At 39.7% G+C, this 19,317-nt stretch overlaps 1 protein-coding gene across 5 annotated transcripts in view; it reads right to left on the reverse strand.

Moving 5' to 3' along the window:
• ALCAM (activated leukocyte cell adhesion molecule) overlaps positions 1 to 19,317 on the reverse strand; it is a 159,723-nt gene that overhangs the window by 14,962 nt on the left and 125,444 nt on the right. For all 5 annotated transcript variants that reach the window (XM_037907773.2, XM_037907787.2, XM_037907796.2 and 2 more), the window contains exons 7-11: positions 12,269 to 12,396; positions 9,703 to 9,832; positions 2,883 to 2,995; positions 1,002 to 1,137; positions 779 to 909 (exon numbers count right to left, since the gene is read on the reverse strand). In XM_037907773.2, the coding sequence (XP_037763701.1) occupies positions 779 to 909; positions 1,002 to 1,137; positions 2,883 to 2,995; positions 9,703 to 9,832; positions 12,269 to 12,396 (638 nt within the window). The remainder of the gene's footprint in view (positions 1 to 778; positions 910 to 1,001; positions 1,138 to 2,882; positions 2,996 to 9,702; positions 9,833 to 12,268; positions 12,397 to 19,317) is intronic.

Genomic DNA, 19,317 nt, shown 5'->3' on the forward strand with positions numbered 1-19,317 from the left:
ATGATCCACATCCTGAAGCTGCAAGCTAAGGGCCAAATTCTGCCCTTATATACGTCTAATGCAACCTCCTTGACTTCAGTAAGACTGTGAAGGTATAACTGAAGGTAATATTTGACCATAAGAAATTAATGCAAATTGCTCGTGCGTGCTGTCCAAACTATGCTATGCAGAGGACTATCACTGCCAATCTCCATGCATGCATATTTGTTTTCTTTAATCCTTCAAAGTCAGTAAGGTTTTCCAGACCTCAAACACTAATACTTAGATTCATAAATACGAAGGTCAGAAGGGACCATTATGATCATCTAATCTGACCTCCTGCACAACGCAGGCCACAGAATCTCACCCACCCACTCCTGCGAAAAACCTCTCACCTATGTCTGAGCTATTGAAGTCCTCAAATCGTGGTTTAAAGACTTCAAAGGAGCAGAGGATCCTCCAGCAAGTGACTCGTGCCCCATGCTACAGAGGAAGGCAAAAAACCTCCAGGGCCTCTTCCAATCTGCTCTGGAGGAAAATTCCTTCCTGACCCCAATATGGCGATCAGCTAAACCCTGAGCATATGGGCAAGATTCACCAGCCAGATACCACAGAAAATTCTTTCCTGGGTAACTCAGATCCCACCCCATCTAACATCCCATCACAGGCCATTAGCCCTATTTACCATGAATATTTAAAGATCAATTAATTACCAAAATCATGTTATCCCATCATACCATCTCCTCCATAAACTTATCGAGTTTAATCTTGTGCATAAATGAATGAGAAAAATACTTGCTTTATTTATGATGCTTCCAGTACCAGTAATTGTCCATTGCACAGCCGGTTTGGGGAAACCCTCCACGTGGCAGACTATTGTTTTAGATTTATTTGACTCTGTTTTCTTTGTCATTCTGATCTGAGGTTTTCCTAAAAGAATATTATATTTAAACATTATGGTAAAATAATTGTGAATTGTACAATTTACAGTATTAACAAAGCATAACTAACTGCTCCATTACCTTGCACAATAAGTGTAAGTGTTTTACTTTTCTTTAACCCTTCAACCTCCCGTAGAGTAGTTTCACAGATGTAGTTTCCAGCATCCTGGTACTGTAGACTTGAAAATGATGGATCTGTCTGCATTCTGGTGTTGTCCTGATAATGTAAGAAGTTAGTCCACATAATTTCCAATTTAGGCCCCAATCCAAATAAGCATATGCTTAAAGTTAAGTGTGTGAGTCTCTCATCAACCTCATTATAAATAAGCACTGCAATAGATTTCAATGGAACTCCTCACATGCTTTGTGGGATCAGGGCCTTAATCATAGAAACATAAGGCTCAAGAGATCATCTAGTCTATCCTCTGCACCAAGGCAAGTAAACCTAGACTATCCATGACAGGTGTCTAACCTTTTCTTAAATCTCAAAGACCAGGGATTCCACAACCTCCTCCCTCGGGAACCTATTCCAGTACTCAACTATCCTTTATAGTTACAATTTTTTTTCCTAATAATGAACCTAAATCCCCCTTGCTGCAGATTAAGCAGATTCCTATCCTCAGTGGACATGAGAACAATCACTCACAGTCTTCTTTACAATGGCCCTTAACATACTTGAAGACTTATCAGGTCCCGCCCCCTTCATAATTTTTTCTCAAGATTCAGGTTTTCTAAACTTTTTATTTTTGTTGCTCTCCTCTGGACTCTCTCCAAATTTGTCCACATCTTTCCCAAAGCATGGTGCCCAAAACTAGATACTCCAGCCCAGGCCTCACCATAGAGCGGAACAGAGGGGACAATTACTTCCCTTATCTTAAATACAACACTCCTGTTAATACACCCCAGAATGTTGCTTGCCTTTTTCACAATTGCATCATATTATTGGCTTACATTCAATTTGTGATCTAGTGCAACCCTCAGATCCTTTTCTGCAGTATTACCATCTAGCCAAATAGTTATTCCCTATTTCGTATTTGTGCATTTGATTTTTTTCTTCCTAATGTTTAACTGTCCATCCAATAACTAAAACCCAGCATTTGACAATGTAATTAGCAACAGCTGTGCCAAATATGAAAAAAGAGGTTTCCAATTTCTAAACAGTGCTGCATGGAGAGCTCAGCAGGCTTTAGTGACCTACTTATATACAAAACAGGGACAGCATGGCAAGTATGCTTGCAAGCTTACCTATGCCACCTCCCCTTGCCCACCACGATAGGTCCCAGCTTTGAAGGAGAGGATCAGAAGATAGTTTGGTGTCTATAGTCTATTCTGTCCTTGGCCTCCCTAGTAAGATGGCCTAGTAAGATGGCCAGAGGCTGCCAGTTTTGGTAACAGTGGTGATAAATGGACACTTTCTTTCAACACAAGCCACTGACCAGTCAAATTAGGTGGTGGTCTATCAATCAGGATCAGATCTGAACACACTCTGACAAACTTTCTCACTTACCAATGCCCTGAAACATCCCATCAACCCCCCCCCCGCCCCCCAAACATATGCTGTCCTTTTAGTATGTTTATGGGAAACATGACAAAAACATCATTTCTGAAGATTTAGGCTGTGTTTAGTGTGTCTAGAGACCTCAATATTTTCAGTGCCGAAGTGGGGCACCTTAAATGGAATGATTTTCAGGCACCGGCTAAAGTTTTTAAAAGCACTCTATGTTTCTGAAAGTGTCAAGTAGCACACCAAAAAAGTGAGGCATCCAAAATCACTAGTCACCTTTGAAAACTTATGCAAATTGGTCCAAAAATGTACAGTATTAAATGTCCACGTTAATATTTTAGTTGGTCATTGCTTATAAAAGATCAATTTTAAAAAAGATTCTTCCCAGAACACTGAGGGAGAAATCTTAACAGGTAACCAAATAAAGTGAGTAGGCATTAACAAGAATTATTACTAACCTTTATCCAAAACACAGTTGCGTTTCTACTGGAAGAGATGGTGCATGATACTGGCAGAGCTTCTCCAATCTGCTTAGTAACTTCTCCACTAGGAATAAGTGACAAATCCAAATCTATGATAAAAGGAACATTGTTAAAAGATAAATACCAGAAGAGTGAACCATTCTGAGGGTTTACAGAAAAAAGAAATCAGTGGACTTATTGCACTGCTAAAACGTAGATTTTGTTCGCTCAAAAAAGGAATCTAAATCAGTTCTTTAAGTGAGACAGATAAAAAGAATGATCCTGAAAGAACACAATGCAGAATATTTGCATATCTACTATAATTATAGTCTAACAAAGTGAAACATGACACAGATCAGCTAATAAACAGACGTTTTCTCATCTTGTGCAGCTGGAAAAATGATCCAGGAGGGTTCATGAAACTGGAGATGTTGTCCAGGTAGGGGAGAGAGGTTTTTGCAAAGAGAATAGAGTGGAATGAGGAGGATTTTTGTTAGGAGTGGGGTGGAAATCTGATTAGAGGACTTGTCTTGAGGGACAGAGAAGAATTTTAGAAGCTGCTTCTAGGGATATCAGACAGAGGAGGACAAGGGAGAGAATTGTTGAAATTGGTAGAAAGGACAGGTTGATTCTCTTAAGAGGTGTGCAAGAGCTGCCCCAGTTTGGGGAGGTAGGGTGAGAGGATGGTGCAGGAAGGTTTGGCAATTTAGTGGGAGGAGTGGGTTAGGGCCTTTGTCACAGAGATAGGGAGGCAGCATATGTTCTATTAGTTGATTCTTGTTTCTAAGAATTCTTCTTAACTTAAAACACACTCATTCATTAACTACTATGTAGCTTTCCAATGCATCATTTGCCTTTTTTACTTCTTATATGATTACATATGCCATAAGGTCTCAGACATTTCAAATGCTAGGCAACTCCAGATGCTACTGTTTGTTTTTTGCATACAGAATCCTATGTTGAGAGAATAGGGAAGTCGCCCAGTTAAACATCTGCTTTCATCCCCACCTCCTAGCATCTTACTATGCAAACCAAAAAGCCTAGTCATCCTAAATATTGCATGTATGGCACTCAGTGGCTGGTGAAGCTCTGAACCACAGTAGATTATAATCCCATCATGGCACAGCATTTTCTGGAAAAGCATTACAACATATCCTACCACCTTAACAACAGCTGGGGAAAAAAAAAGCCAGGCTAGACACAAGAGGGTGAACCTCAAAATAAGGGTTTTTTAAATGTTTGTTTTCCTAGGGCCAGTCTCACTTTGTTCTTTCTAGGGCAGGACACTCACAAGACGAGAAATATTTTTGCCCAGCTCTGTAGTACTATATAATTATTCTCATGAAAATGGTGGTATTGAATTTACTGGATTTTGTTGTTGTTGTGTTAAAGGGTTTAAAATACCACTACCACATTCAGGCAACTAACGGAGTTCTAATTAAATTGTCACCTACTTTTTCTTTATCCATTTCCCTATCATTACAGGCAATCAAGAAATCTATATAAGAGATGCCCCCTTCATTATCCACTTGTTTTGCCTTCCTGATTATAAATCCTCACTACACTACAGCAACAGCTACACTACAGCAACAGTCATCTTAGACATACCTGAAACACAGCTGAAGATGCAGATAGAGAATTTCTATCTGTATATTCTCAAGTACTAAAGATTTTAGAATTGCTTAAACCAGTGAATTGTGGTTCATTGCAAATTCACTCAACAGAAGAGTCAACTTTTCTGCTGCTTTCGTTCACCAATTTCACTAGAAAGGGCATTATACAATAATTAAGGGATGCAGGCATCAAAGAGAGGACTGGGCCCATCTCGCAATAATAATGAATATTGTCAAATGTTAATAATATCGGTGTTATTACTAATATAGGCCTCATTTCTACTATCAGTGGTTACATGAACTCTCTCTATTGGTTCACTTGCTACTTCAGACAGCAGGCACACGTACAAAGACCTAACCAAAGAGAGACAACTGCCTGATCAGTATCATTTAGTTTCCCTCTTCCAGAGGGCATGTCCCCAAAAGCAAAACCATCAAGATTCAGTAAGATATAATCAGGAGATCGTCTGTTCTCCCCACAATGACTCAGACAAAGAGCAACTGCATAGATTGCTGCTTCACCTCGGTGAGGGAGGATTAGTTCTCACTCAACTTGTTTCCTCCTATTCTCTGAGCACATGCTTAATATAGGGTAGAGAGGCTATGGAATTTTCTTCCTCAGGGTGATTCCCCTTCAACGTCTACTCAAACCTTTATTTCTTTGAAGCAGGATATTGACTCAGACTCAAGAGATCATAGACCACCACTAAGGAAGGAATCTTGTCACAGGAAGCAAGAACTCATTACATTCTTGGCCTTCATCTCAGCCAAGACTGACACTCTGACCAGAGCAGTCTTTAAACACAGACCTCCTCATGCTAGGGCCTCTCCCTTTTCAGTGAAAGAACTGAGGCCACCACCCTTCTCACATATTGCTATGAATAATTCAAAGTTGGGGGAAAACTGCAGTGAATACGAGACTTAAGATCTTACTTCTGAACTGCAAAGCCCTGAGAGGTGTTTATAGAATGGGCTGGGAGACAAGCTCACGTTTGGCAGAGGATTCGCCCTCGGAAATCATTGTGGGCATCGGGGTAAACAATTTCTCTGCATACACCAGTTTTCCTTATGTACCATGACACTTACTTTTCATCTGTTCGCACAGATGTTACTGAGCAGGGCAGTATGAAAAAGGTTTGCATACACTTGCCTCTCTAGAGGGGAAAAAAATTACTAAAATACTCTACTTTTACACTGACTTGCTTCGGGTTTCTCTTTTCTGCCTTTAAAACTTCCTTCATTAATTTGTCATTAAAAACAAACTCCACAGTAGGTGCCATATTTAATACACACCAACTTTTAATTCAGTGTAACCTGGAAGACTTGGATCGATAGCAGTACTGGCTTTGCATAGGAAGTAGCATGGTAAAGATGTGAGGATTACATCCCACGTGTCATTACACCACCATACAGCACCTGAGGATGTAAGAGCCATTTAACTAATGTGGGAAATACTAGAGAGAGATGTTCCACCGTCACAACAGAATGGGAGACTTCAAGTCAGAAAACTAGGAAGTGCAAGACTGGATTTGAACTCTGTGTTGTAATCAGGAGGGTTAAGTGCAGTACATCATGTAATTCTGGCATCCTGAATATTTTAACACTCCAATGTGAACTCCTTCTGGTCTACTGGGAGTTGAAGGTTGTCATATATCATTTGAAAGATAATTTCCCTTAGATTTTTAATAATGTTTGACTTGGCATCTCTTACAAAAAACTAATGATCTTCTTGCAGTCTAGGAGCCTAAAATTGATTATAGATTTCCTAGAATCATGTTGGTTTACAAGGATAAATTCTATTAGCAGAACTCCTTGATTTCTAAAGTTCCATTTAGCTTGAGCACACATTCCTCAGCAGAAAAGAGAATCCTTCAAGTCTGACATAAGAGGCTGGACAGAGGTAAGCAACCCCAGCAGGAGCGCAGGGATACATTGTGTTCCAAGTGGGAACAGTGTCTCCTGGAACTCCACAGAGCAGTGAGGACACCTGACTAGCCTGTGACAGGGTACAACATGCACTCTGCTGCCCCATTAAGCTGTGTTGGTCACTTGATGGAGACCTTGGATCCACAAATGTCCCACCTTCCCTTGAGAAGGCAAATACCATTATTGGTGCTAACTTCATGCAGTCCTTGTGGTCAGTGGGTGAGGAGGCTTCTTCTGGTGTTGTCCCCCACTTCCTGGCACACTTACTGTATGGACATAATATACCCCTAAATTTGGTGCATAACCAAAATTAAGGTGTTTTAATGTCAATATTCAGCTCTATATGGCTCTCACAATGTACTTTCCACTTAATGTTTTTGTGTTTTCCAAAGAGCATCATGATTTCCTGCAAAGTGGTAATGTAATGTATTTTAGTGTCAGCAAGAAGTTTTCCAAAACCCAACACCTGTAAGAGACCAATACAGTCAAATTGCCCAATAAAAAGTCTGTTTGGCACCCACTATTATGAATAAAATATAGATCTATTTAAAAAAACCCAAATAATCTGGTATATATCAATTCATGGATGGAAACAAAGTATTTTCTACTAATTGTTCCTTAAGATTATAACGTCAAAAGTGAGTAAATAAATCCTTAACCTCAGCGGTAAGACTACTTAAGTATACCATAATTGAATCACTGAAAGGAATGCACACCCCTGCAATGACAGGAGAAGCAAAAAGGGGGGGAAAAAAGTATAGTTAAAATGGACAGGTTGAAGAATTTGAGCCACACAAGCATTCTTTACAAAACAAAACCAACCCCCCCCCCCCACCTGCCCAAATAAGCTTACAGAAAGAAGCAAACTATGGTAGGTTAAAAAGTGAGATGGAAGTCAGGAGCGCAAAGATAAAATCTGAAGATCAAATAGGTAAAGACATGAAAACATACAAGTATATTGGAAGCAGAAAGCAATGGTAGAAGCAGTAGCTCTGCTGAACTATCAAAGTAAAGCGAGCAATTATAGAGGAGAAAGCTGTAGAAGAGAAGCTACATGAATTCTCACCACAACACATGTTGTGGAGATTTCTACCTTAGGCCAATAATCTTTAAATCAGAAAAGTGAAGCAACGTTAGAGACTGAGGTGTCAAAAGAACAGATACAGGAACAAACTGATTACATTAAATTAAAGAGGAACAACAGGACCTGATGCTATACATCCAAGAATTCTGCAGGAAGTGGCTCTTGACAACTATATGCACTCATTAACATCAGCTACTCTATTGAAACTCAAAGGCAGTAAATGTTGCCCCTATCTTTAAAGATGATGCTCGGCTGATTCTGGGAGTTAGACAAGCAAGCCTCACTAAGTACCAGGAAACTGGATGAAATAATATCTGAACAGCAGCATTATAAAACACCAAGATGAACATTTAATGATAGTAACAAACCAAAATCAGCATGACTTCTCCCATCCATTAGAATTCTTTCAGCCTGTAAACAAAATAGTGGATAAAAAGAACTGGCTGATAAAAATGATTTGGATTTTTTTTAAAAAGCCTTTGGAAAAAAATCTCTCTTGTAAAAGACTATTGAGGAAATTAAGTAGTCACAGAATGAGAAATAATGTCATGGATCAGAAACTCACTAAAAGTCACAAAACAAACTGGTAGTTTTCACCATGGTAAAGGGCTGACAGTGGGTTATTCTAACACCAGCACTGATGTATGTTTAAATAATCTGGAAAAGGGTATGAATAGAGACATGGAAAAAACTGCTGGTGACAAGAAATTTTACAGGTTAGATGACCCTTTAATATTTTAGAACTTCAGAGGGACCTTGCAAAGCTCAGTGAATGGACAGCATAATGGCAGATGCTGGAAGTCCTCCTTAAATGTATGATAATGTTCATTAGAAGAATAGTCTGAATTACTCATACAGATAAGTAATTTCTAAATTAACTGTAATCTCTCTGGAAAAAGAGCTAGGCATCCCTGGAGGTAATTAATGAAAACCTTTGCCCACTATGCATTAGCACTAAAAAGAAAAAAAGGCAAAACATATTAAGATATGTAAATAATAGGATGGAGAAGAATAATGAAATTATGGTGATGCCATTATATAAATTGATATTATACCATCTCCTGGAATACGGTGTTCAATTCCAGTTACATTATCTAAAAGAAATGGAGCAGAAATGGAAGGGATGCAAAGTGTGTGTGTGGGGGGGGGGGGGGGGGAGCACAGGGATACTTTAGCATGGAGACAGTTTAGATAAGAGACAAATCAGAGTGGTATGGCAATGGTATATAAAATAATAAATGTTGTAAAGAATGCAAACTAGGTGCTCCTCTTTACCCTCACACATAATAAAAGAACAAGTGGATAGTAAATGAAATTGAAAAGCAACACATTTAAAACTAATAAATACTTAAAAAAAAAAAAAAAAAAGCAGCCTACTTTGCCGGTAGAATTTATTGTCACAAGAATTTGAGGTCAAGAGTTTACAGGATTCAAAAAAAGGGTTACACTTTTTTTTTTTTTTTTTTTTTTTTTATTATAGATAACGACAAAATCCACAGGGATATAAACTCTCCTATGCTTTAGGTAATAAGCCAAACACTAAATGACTGCTTTAAGGAGAAATGTCCACTATGGATATAGTTAATCCTTTATTGTCCACCTACAAGGTTCCTAGCACATTCCTCTCAAGTAAGTGGTACTTGCCCTTGTCTGAGATAGGATATTGGACTAGTATGATCTAGAATGGAAACTCCTGTGAATTGTGGTTTTGATTGACATAATAATGGACCACATGATGCTTCTGTAAATTTAAACAGATTTGGAGACAGTGCCTTCATACAATAATTTTTGTATTAAGATACATAAGCCATCACGGACAGCAAACATATTTTTGACAAGTTGCAGAGTGTCAGCACAGTTTGCAGGTCTGTTTTAATCCATTGAATTACAGTGGTATTAAAAAGGTATCAAGTTAATAAAAATGCACTTAGGAAAAAAATAAGACAAAGGATCAAATAGTGTTTGCAATTATTCCATGCTCAGTTCTGCTGTAGGTGACAGAGTTCAATAAAAGATATTACTTCACCCACCTTGTTTCTTTCTAATATCTGGGGACTGACATGGTTACAACCACACTGCATACAGTTCTAATGTAGTCATTAGAACTAATCACATGAGTAAAGCAAGGAGGGATTAGCCCAGAGTTTGTAAGATGTTTGAATTGTTTCTGGAAATGAAAAATACAATGACTTACAGTGAACGGTGATGGTGGTTGAGTCCTCCATGCTTCTGTCAATCAGAGAGCATTTGTATTCTCCTGTTGCATTTCGTCTCACATCTGTCATTACATAAGTATCTGAGCTTCTTATACCTTCGGGTTCTCCCTGTGGGTGGAAGTATTACACTTATGGGTTAGAGAGAGTTGCTAAAAACAGGAGAGTCACATGTTCTTTGAACAATATTTTATAAAGCAACTTTCATCCTGAAGTGCTTCACAATCTACATACATTCAGCACCAGTGAAATCCAGCTATGTCAGAGTACAGTATAGATTTAATTTTGTTGCATGACTGCAGGCATTGCATAGTTGCAAAGTCACTAACAAAAAAGTTTTACTTTAAACATTCAACTTAAATGATGATTTTCAGAAATGTTAGAAAAATGCAAAATCTGAGCCATTTAACAGCAAGATTGGAAGGGAAGATTACATTGAGACAGAACAAAATGTATAATAATCATAACATTGCACAGAGAATCTATGATGGGGGAACAATGTCTTATCCGAAATGCTACAAGTTTCAGGAAACATTAACTACTGAAGTGTATCACAAACATTGTTAGATCCATAACACAGACCGCCTAAGCAAACAGCACTAATTTTAGCTCCCCTCAAACGAGAGAATGCTGTAGATGTAATTAGGAGGCTGAAGTCCATGTCAAGTGGGGCCCTTAGCTCACCCATGTTCATCACAGAACAGGTGGAGTTCTGGTACACTTATGGCTCTTCCCCCCATCCCGGACCCCCTGCTACAACTGCTGCTTAGAGTGGCTTAAAAGGGGGTTGATTGGGCCATCAGTTCCACTCTCACTCAGCTTCACCTGCAGCTTGAGGTAGAGGAGTGGCTTCAGACCCTGCCTCCCCTCACAGTTCTGAAGCAATGCAAGCTGCAAAAGGAGAGGAGTACAAAATAGCTGCGGGTTATTAAGCAAAGCAACTGGTGGTCTGGAGCTATTTGGAAGCACACAGTCTTCCTGTCCTGAAGGTAAACTGGTTCTCATGGTGTAGTGGGAGCAGAAAACACAGGAAAAGTGCAAGAAACAAAGAAAGGAGGAAACAAAGGTCAGCCTACAGATAATCACATTTCTGTCTGAAAATATTTCACCTATTATTGCAAGATTACTATAACTAATATATACTATAATATAAATGTTAACTTCATTTTTAATTTTTACTTTCTGCATTTGACAGCAGGTTGTTTATGATTTGTTCCACTGTTTCCCTTGTATTGTCAGTCAACCCTTGTTTGTGTTGGTATTTCACACAGCAACAGAGTAAAGATCAAATAAATACAGGAAGATGTGACTGTGAAACCACGAAAAATGGCAGGTGTAATACCTGAAATTACTTTAAACTCATGTGAAAAGAATGTTTGGCCCTTTAACACGTAGTTAATTTTCATATTCTTTATAAATCTTGTTCCCCAATTTAAAAAAAAACTCTTAATAAATTGTCTCTCTATTTTTCCACCATATAATTCTAATGTTCTTCTGAAGGCTGTCACTACAGGAATTAATTACTCAATATACTTTACAGAGAAAGGTCTAAATCTTAGATAGGATTTTGCCACCTTAACTGCTACATTTATTTGATTTTTCTCGTGGGATTACTCTGTTCGTATTTGAGTAAATTAAACTGTTTTCCTCTGGTCCTTTTTCACCATTGCATTTCTATGACCACCACTGCATCATATATTTCTTGTAAAAAGATTGTTAATCTGTGAAGAGGATAAAAAAAATCTTCACTAAATTTTGACAGATTCTCTGCAGGCTCCAGACTGGTATCCTCTCAGCAAATTTCCTGAGCTTGCCAAGATCAGCTTTTCACTTGGTTAATAGCATCAGATGCCTTCATTTGTTATATAAGCATTTATAAATTCCTTCCAGAGATAAACTAGTGTTGAACAGCAGCACCCACAGCCATATGCATTTTACGCATGGTGCCTACCATTGGCAGGGCTGGAACAAGGTATAGGCAACCTATGCAGATGCCTAGGGCATCATTTGTTGAGGGGAGGGGCAACCTGAGTTCTGGCTGGACTGATCTGGGTACTGGTGCAGGAGCCATCCCAACAGCATGGGCCAGGAGGAGCACCCTGTACTGATTCAAGTTTGGCTGCGGCGTGCTCCTCCCCCATCACAACACAGGGGACATGGGCAGTGAGATGGATCTCCACAGCTCCTCCTGGCCACTGCCATGGGTCCAGCTCCTGAATCTGGGCTCCCCACGAGGGCGAACCCAGCCTTGCTCCACTTCCAGCATCTCATGTCTCCTCTGCTCTGCTCACAGGACTTGCTCAGCAGCAGCTCATGACCTGCTAGAAGTATGGGGAGCTCCATGAGTGCCTGCAAGGGGGAGCCGATTAGGAGAGAGGCAGAGGGGAGGGACACGAGGGGGTTTTGCCTAGTGTAAAATAAAGTATGTTCTGGTGTCATGGTAAGGTAAAGTTAGACTGGTTCAGTGTGGGTGCCTCTGGTGCCAAATAATAGGAAGAAATAGTACAGACTATTATAGCTAAGTAACAACAGTAAGGTAATACTTACTGGAATATAAAACAGAAACTCCTGTGGAGGGGGGTTACCATTTCCTGAGCACTTTAGAGTGATGTTATCACCTTCTTTGATGGTATTTCTTTGTGACAGCACTTTAATTGTCACCTTCTCTGTAGGATCTGTGAAAATAATGGACACAAGTTAATAGTTTTTGTCAAGTACCAAGATAACTATGCATACAAGGTAAATGTCCAAAGTATACACAATCTTCTCCAGAAGCAGGTGAGGGTAATTGCATTTTTTTTTTTTTTTAAATAGAAGGAATGAAGTTTACAGGTACTCGTCCATACTGAGTACTAAACCTATTCGAATGAACTACACAGAAACCCTGTATAAAAATCAAGTTTTCCTTAGCAAAATGCCTATAACTGAAGCAGGAGTGACCATAATTATTTCATGTAAAAAAAGACCAGTAGGAACAATTTCACAGTATGATTTCATTACGAGAGACTTAACAGCACTATATGCAGCTTGCTGCTTGAAGGGACTACAGCAGCCACAAACATAACTAAAGCTATCAGCCCCCTGCACCAATTAGATAATAGTATCTTGTATTAAATAAAAAGAAATATTAGCTAAGCAACTATGGCAAGGCTCCTCTATATGCTGATCAGCGTAGTAGGTTGCAGAAAGAAGAATTTGGTAAACTTAAGACTCAACACAGTCAACAAAGCTGTAAATGTAATATTTCTGTCATGCTGAATAGGGTTGAGCGATAACATATTGTACTGTGGTAATTTTTTAAAATCTTATCTTTACTTTTTAAGAGTATTCTCTAATATAGGTTACTCCTCCTATGAAGAATGTTAAATATAATTTTCAAAAGTGGAGTAAAATGGGACAGATTAATGAAAGAAAATAATGGATAGATAACTTTCTGTATCAATTTAAATAATATTTTGTATTCTAATCATGTGCCGCTCTTGCATGAGAATAGGCGGACCTCCACTGCCTTCATTAGGACTCCCTAGGGTCCATGCTGGTGGATCTCTGTTCAGCACTGGGAGTGTTGCACCTACCTTTTAGTTGACAAAAATGGTTAAGTTTGTTCTAAATGACAAATCGCATGGTAGAACTGTTAGTTAGTTAAAATTGTATATATATATGAACAATCATTTGACAATGCTATTTATTCAGCAAAGGGGAAAACTGAATGGATCAGGAAGTACAAGGGTCGTGGGCTCTGACACAAGTGAGGGTGAAAGACTATATGTGATTGCTGCACTAGACAGTCCACCACACTGAGGGGAAGTCTCAAGACTTTTGTGGGGCTGTTCTCTTACTCGAATGCCAGGTTTAAAAAAAAAAGGGAGGGGGGAGGGAAGAGCCTGGGATAAACACTTCTCTGAGGCCTTGTCTGTAAGAGAAAATTAAACAAACTAGTTTAGAAATTGATTTAGATAAATGGGAGCAATTCCTTTGCAAGATCCCTTTTTAATTTAGGGGTACCTTGTATTGATTTAGCTAGTTAGGCTGGCAGCAGACGACAAGATTACTGCTAAGTTAAAGTAAGTCCACAGAAGGGGATTGCACCAGTTTAACTAAATCTATTTCTCTAACTGATTTAGTTAAATCATTGTGTAGACAAAGCCTAAGATAACATGCAAAGGTGATGTGTAGGTAAATGCTCCCCTCCTTAACAGTAAGGGTAGTTACCCAGCTTACCAAGGGGGCTGTATTGGATTCTCAGTCACTAATAATTTTTAAACCAAGAGTGTATGTTTTTACACAAGGTATGCTTTAGTTCAAATAGGAATTAATTCAGGCAAGTCCTATGTTATACAGGAGGTCAGACTAGATCAGTGGTTCTCAACCTATTCACCACTGTGGGCCGCATATGCGGCTTTCTCGGTGTTGTGTGGGCTACATCCATACAATATATGTGTTACCTATATGGCCTTGAGGATGCCATATGGGCCACAGCTGTGTGATGATTGTGCTGCAAGCGGACCGCAGACTGAGAACCAATGGATTAGATAATTGCCAATGGACCCTTCTAAATTATGAATCCTTGGCCCTAACTTGCTGGCCACACATTATCCCTCTCACTAGGTCAGGATCCCCTTCTCCCGGTCATCCTTACCTTGTGCAAGTAACACTCTCCACCTGCATTTGGAAGGTCCAATGTCTGGAAATGGATACTGATAGCCAAACATTTCACACGGCCATTCAGTAACCTATCCTGATCACAAAACCACCCCCGCACCCAACCTTGACACACTTTTTTGGTAGCTTTAGAAGAGGCCGAGTGAACAGATGCGGCGTCTGAACCACCCTGTCAAACCTAGAGATACAGTTCTTCCATAACAAGTCTGATGGATGCTGGTGAGGCAGCGTAGGAAAGTTTGTATGTCCAACTGGTGAGTCTTCCGTGACTCTCCACTTCTGAGTTCAAGTCAACGTCTATGAAGCCCTAAACTATTTAGTCATCTGAGCGATCACATCTCTACCACTGTTCTTTTGCAGGAGTTATCATTTAAGTCATTCTTCCCTTGTTTTCTGGAACTTGCTCCCTACAGCACACTGGACACCGAATGTAAAGAACTTCAGAGCTCTGCATTAAATTTATCCATATGGTCAGGGCTTTGAAAGATTTTGGGTCTCATTTTAATGGAGGAGTTTTTGTTGGTGGTGGGTTTTTTTGACAAAATTGGGTGTATTTTTGTTATGGAGTTGAGTTGGGAGTGGGATTCTTCTTCTGGCATATAGCTTCTGGCAGCAGGAAGAATGAATCGGATGTCTGGTACATGAGGTAACCACTCTATCACAGCATCAAGTGGAGATGTTGAGCACATCCATCCCACATCAAGATGGTAAAGAGGGCAGTCCATAGCCAGATGGGCATGCTGCTTGTTCTTGAGGTCTACAGAGATGGGATGGTGAGATCAAGAAACCCCAACAGTAAAGATATAAGTTAAACTGCCCATGATCACAACGTATCTTGTTGTAACAAAGAAGAACCTTTCGTTTCATCTGGTTGTTCTGAGGAGTATGCAAGAGCTCCTCTAAAGAAATAAGTAGATACAGATCTGAGTTGTCTATCTGCCAAGATAGCCAAAATATAGTCCCGCACTGCCTGCTGCTCCAATTCCTTAGAAATGTAATTTCTGATGTATTGTCCGAGAGGCTCAACTATTTCGGAAAAGGGGCATCTTGACTTCAGCCAGCATTCTTGGTGCAGCTTTGAAATGAAATTGTGAAGTAAGCTGTCCTGGTGGTTGGCTGCATGGCTCATTGCGGGGGGAGCAATGCCAGCCAGGACCAGAAAATTGGAGCCTCAAGTTGTCCAGGCTGCACCAGTGATGATATGAAGGGCAGAGCAGATCACTGAGTCCAACTTGCTGCAGTGACTACTAGAGCCCCATGCTGCTGCATGGTATTCAGCAGGTACAATAATTAGGGCATCGGTAGATATCCAGCAGGTTACAGCACTAGCGGCCAATGATAAGCCTGCGGAGGAGTGGATTTTTGCATGTCTTCTCCCTGTGTTGTTGGAAGGACACAGCAGTCAAGCTTTATCACCAAATAAATAGGGTACAATTAAAAAACAACTGGCTGATTATTCAAGAGGCCCCTGCAGCTGTTGATGAGTGGGATTCATCACTGATTTTAAACTGAACAGCTGGTATTGTGTTATTTTCTGATTAGGTGTCTTTTAGAAATTTAAGGAATGATAGAGCTTGGTGATACAGCTGAATGCAAATGACTAGGTAAATAAATAGATTTCCATTTCTTGGAGCTGTAATCTGTCTTTTTATTAACCTGCACTAAATTCAGCTAAAGAAATAATTAATAAGAAGGAGATAGAAACTAATTAAGATTACTGACACATTTGAAAAATACTTGTATCTCACCATCAACAACTTCACCTAACAGCAGTGGAGAAATCTGTTCAAAGCAATTCTGGACACCTATTCCAATGAGATTATAAGGATCTCAGTTTAGAGATGCATTTGTAAAGAACAAGGGACTGATGTTAAATGACTAAAGGTATTTTCAGAAGGAAACTAGTAATGCTTCATTTTGTGGGTGACGGAGCTTCATGCCATGTACTCCTCTTCACTAATCAAGGGTACGCCCAATTCCCACTGTTAGTTAATTAGCAGTGCAACTGAATGTCTCTAGAGGAAGCTAGAGATGGGTGCATGAAGTTACCTTAATTAAATTGTCTGCGGAGAGAACAGGATAGAATATGCTTGCTAGCCATGCTCTTTTAATCTTCAGTGTAGAGTACCCATGATTTCTTCAGTGCAGATGATGTTGCCGTTGGGAACAGCACTCTTCTTCACATTGGGCCATGATTGCAACAGGTTGGGGTACATACATTCCAGAAGTCTGGGCAAACCAGATCCACAGTGAGTAGGCTGACCTGGGGTCTATAAGTGGTCATGGCGATGGGGACAGCATAACTGCTTAACCGGCAGTAGCCATGGAGCAATTTGAAGAGACAGGAGATTCATGCAAAATAGCTCACTACCAGACTTCCTTTCAATCAGAGCCCACTGTATCCTGGATCCTCCAGTGAGCCTGTGGAGGCAGTGAGAATTACTGCTATCTTGGGGTTGCAGCAATTCCTGTGTCTTGTAGGAGAGTGGGGCGAGAGAGAATGAGATTAGATGTCTGCTCTTTAGAGACCAAAAATTAAAGCAAACTGAATTTTATAGTATGGAGTGGGTGCTTGTGGACACGGGATCTCTTAATGACTTCCAAGAGTAATGGCTGATATTCCCAATGACCTTCTTCCTTGTCATTTTCTCTGGCTGTTTTGGAAGAGTCAGTCTGTGGAACAGAGCTCTGAATCTCTTACTCAGGTGAGAATCAGGAGTAACTCCATTAAAATGCATTGATGCATCGTGAAAGGAAGGCAAGAATTGGGTCCCCTTTCTAAATCTCTCCACAGACTTTGCCCCAGAAGGGACTGGAAGCTAGGCAGCCAAGTAAGCCATAGATGGTTGCCTCAGTCTGGGGCTTTCCCCTTCTCTGGATAATGGGTCATTGTCCCTGACAATGTCTCTGCCCCTTTGCTAACAGAATGTTAGGAATAATTTAGGAAAGGAATAGATAAAAAGACAGAAAATATCATAATGCCTCTATATAAATCCATGGTACCCCCACATCTTGAATACTGCATCCATCTCAAAAAAGATATACTGGAATTGGAAACAGTACAGAAAAAGGCAACAGAAATTATTAGGGGTATGAAACAGCTTCCATATGAGAAGAGATTAATAGGACTGGGACTTTTCGGCTTAAAAAAAAGAGTGGATATGATAGAGATCTATAAAATCTTGACTGGTGTGGAGAAAGTGAATAAGGAAGTGTTATTCACTCCTTCTCATAACACAAGAACTAGGGGGTCACCCAATGAAATTAACAGGCAGCAAGGAAGTATTTCTTCACATAATGCACAGTCAACCTGTGGAACTCTTTTCCAGAGATGTTGTGAAGGCCAAGACTATAACAGGATTGAAAAAAGAACAAGGTAAGTTCATGGAGGATAGGTCCATCAATGGCTATTAGCGTGTCCCTAGCCTCTGGTTGCCAGAAGCTGGGAGTGAACGACAGGGTATGGATCACTCAATAATTACCTGTTCTGTTCATTCCCTCTGAAGCATCTGGCATTGACCACTATTGGAAGACAGGATACTGGGCTAGATGGACCATTTGTCAGACCCAGTATGGCTGTTCTTATGACTGCAGAGAGCAGCTGTGCATTGCTGCTGCTCTAGGTTTCACATGGTGGAAGTTCTTGTGGCCAGGACTGGGCCCTCAGCGCATGGACAATGATTTGATGCTGGGAGGTGCCGAGCTTCAGCAACATTAAGAGCTTTTAGCACCTTGAATTTTTGGGCCCTAAAGTTGGTACAGAGTTTTAAGTTGCTATGTATATTTCGCAAATTTAGAAAGATCTTAATATGTTTCAGAAATGCCAGATGCACAAGGCTGCTTTATCCAGTCTGAAATGGGAATCCTTATTTGTTGTAGGCCAAGCAACTGAACTTAATCTGTTTTGTATTTCATCTTTTCTTTGTTGTAACATCTTCACTAGATGGATTTGAAGGAAAATTTAAGATTTTTATTTTTTCTAGTAGCAGCAAACAGTATCAATATCATACTAAATTACACAGCACCTGAAGAATTCTAGTCAATTTTTTTCTTTTTTTTTGGTATTCATTTTACTGGTTTCAGTGATCACTTTCTCTCAGCGGCAGTCATTGTAACTCACGAAAATAATACAAATGCATTACTTCACATAAACTTATGTAGTTGAAGCCACATAAAACAGACAGATGCCTGGACAGAAGAAGCATTCCCAAACCAGAAGGGTTTTATTTAGGACTTGAGCTTTCATTTAAGGTATACAGGAAAAGACAGTTTTGTCTGTAAATTTTCTTCAGTGTTCTTTTCTCCTCAATTCTCTACTAAGACCTGGTACCTTCTATGCTCATTAAGCAGTTTCTCTCTTCACTTCTTTGACATGGCCTGCCATGCGCTCGACAGTTGCTAACATCTTCCTCACTACTTCCTGGTCTATTGCCTGCTTTCTTTGCTCAATGAGGGTTCTATTGTACCGTAAGATGCAAGTACATTTTGTATTTCGATGAGTTGGATATTATTAGCTACATAACTTCTCCTTTATAAAAAAAAGCAATAAAAATGCATTTGAAGTGTAAAACTCAATTCAGCATTAACTACAGAGCTGATTGGGCACTGTTGTATTAAAAAAGCAATGACATTGTACTGCTTGTTTAGATACACGACATTTTTGTGCTCAAGAAGTACTCTAAACATTTGGGTACCTTAGTATACCAATCTTGAGGTGAGCTAGTTTACATTTACTGCATATTTCACTGGGCAGAGAGAGATGAGAAGACTATCTTTAATTCTCACACAATATTTTTAAACTCTAGTCAGCTACTATGAAAACTTCTAATTCAGCTTATTTAGTAGTAGTTTGTTATGAGGACTTGAAATTCCCCTTTCATCATAAGATTCTTTTAGCTGCTACTCTTTTCCTCCTGAAACAGTAATCTTAATAT

This window comes from Chelonia mydas, chromosome 1 (genome assembly GCF_015237465.2).
Source record: "Chelonia mydas isolate rCheMyd1 chromosome 1, rCheMyd1.pri.v2, whole genome shotgun sequence".
Lineage (NCBI taxonomy): Eukaryota > Metazoa > Chordata > Testudines > Cheloniidae > Chelonia > Chelonia mydas.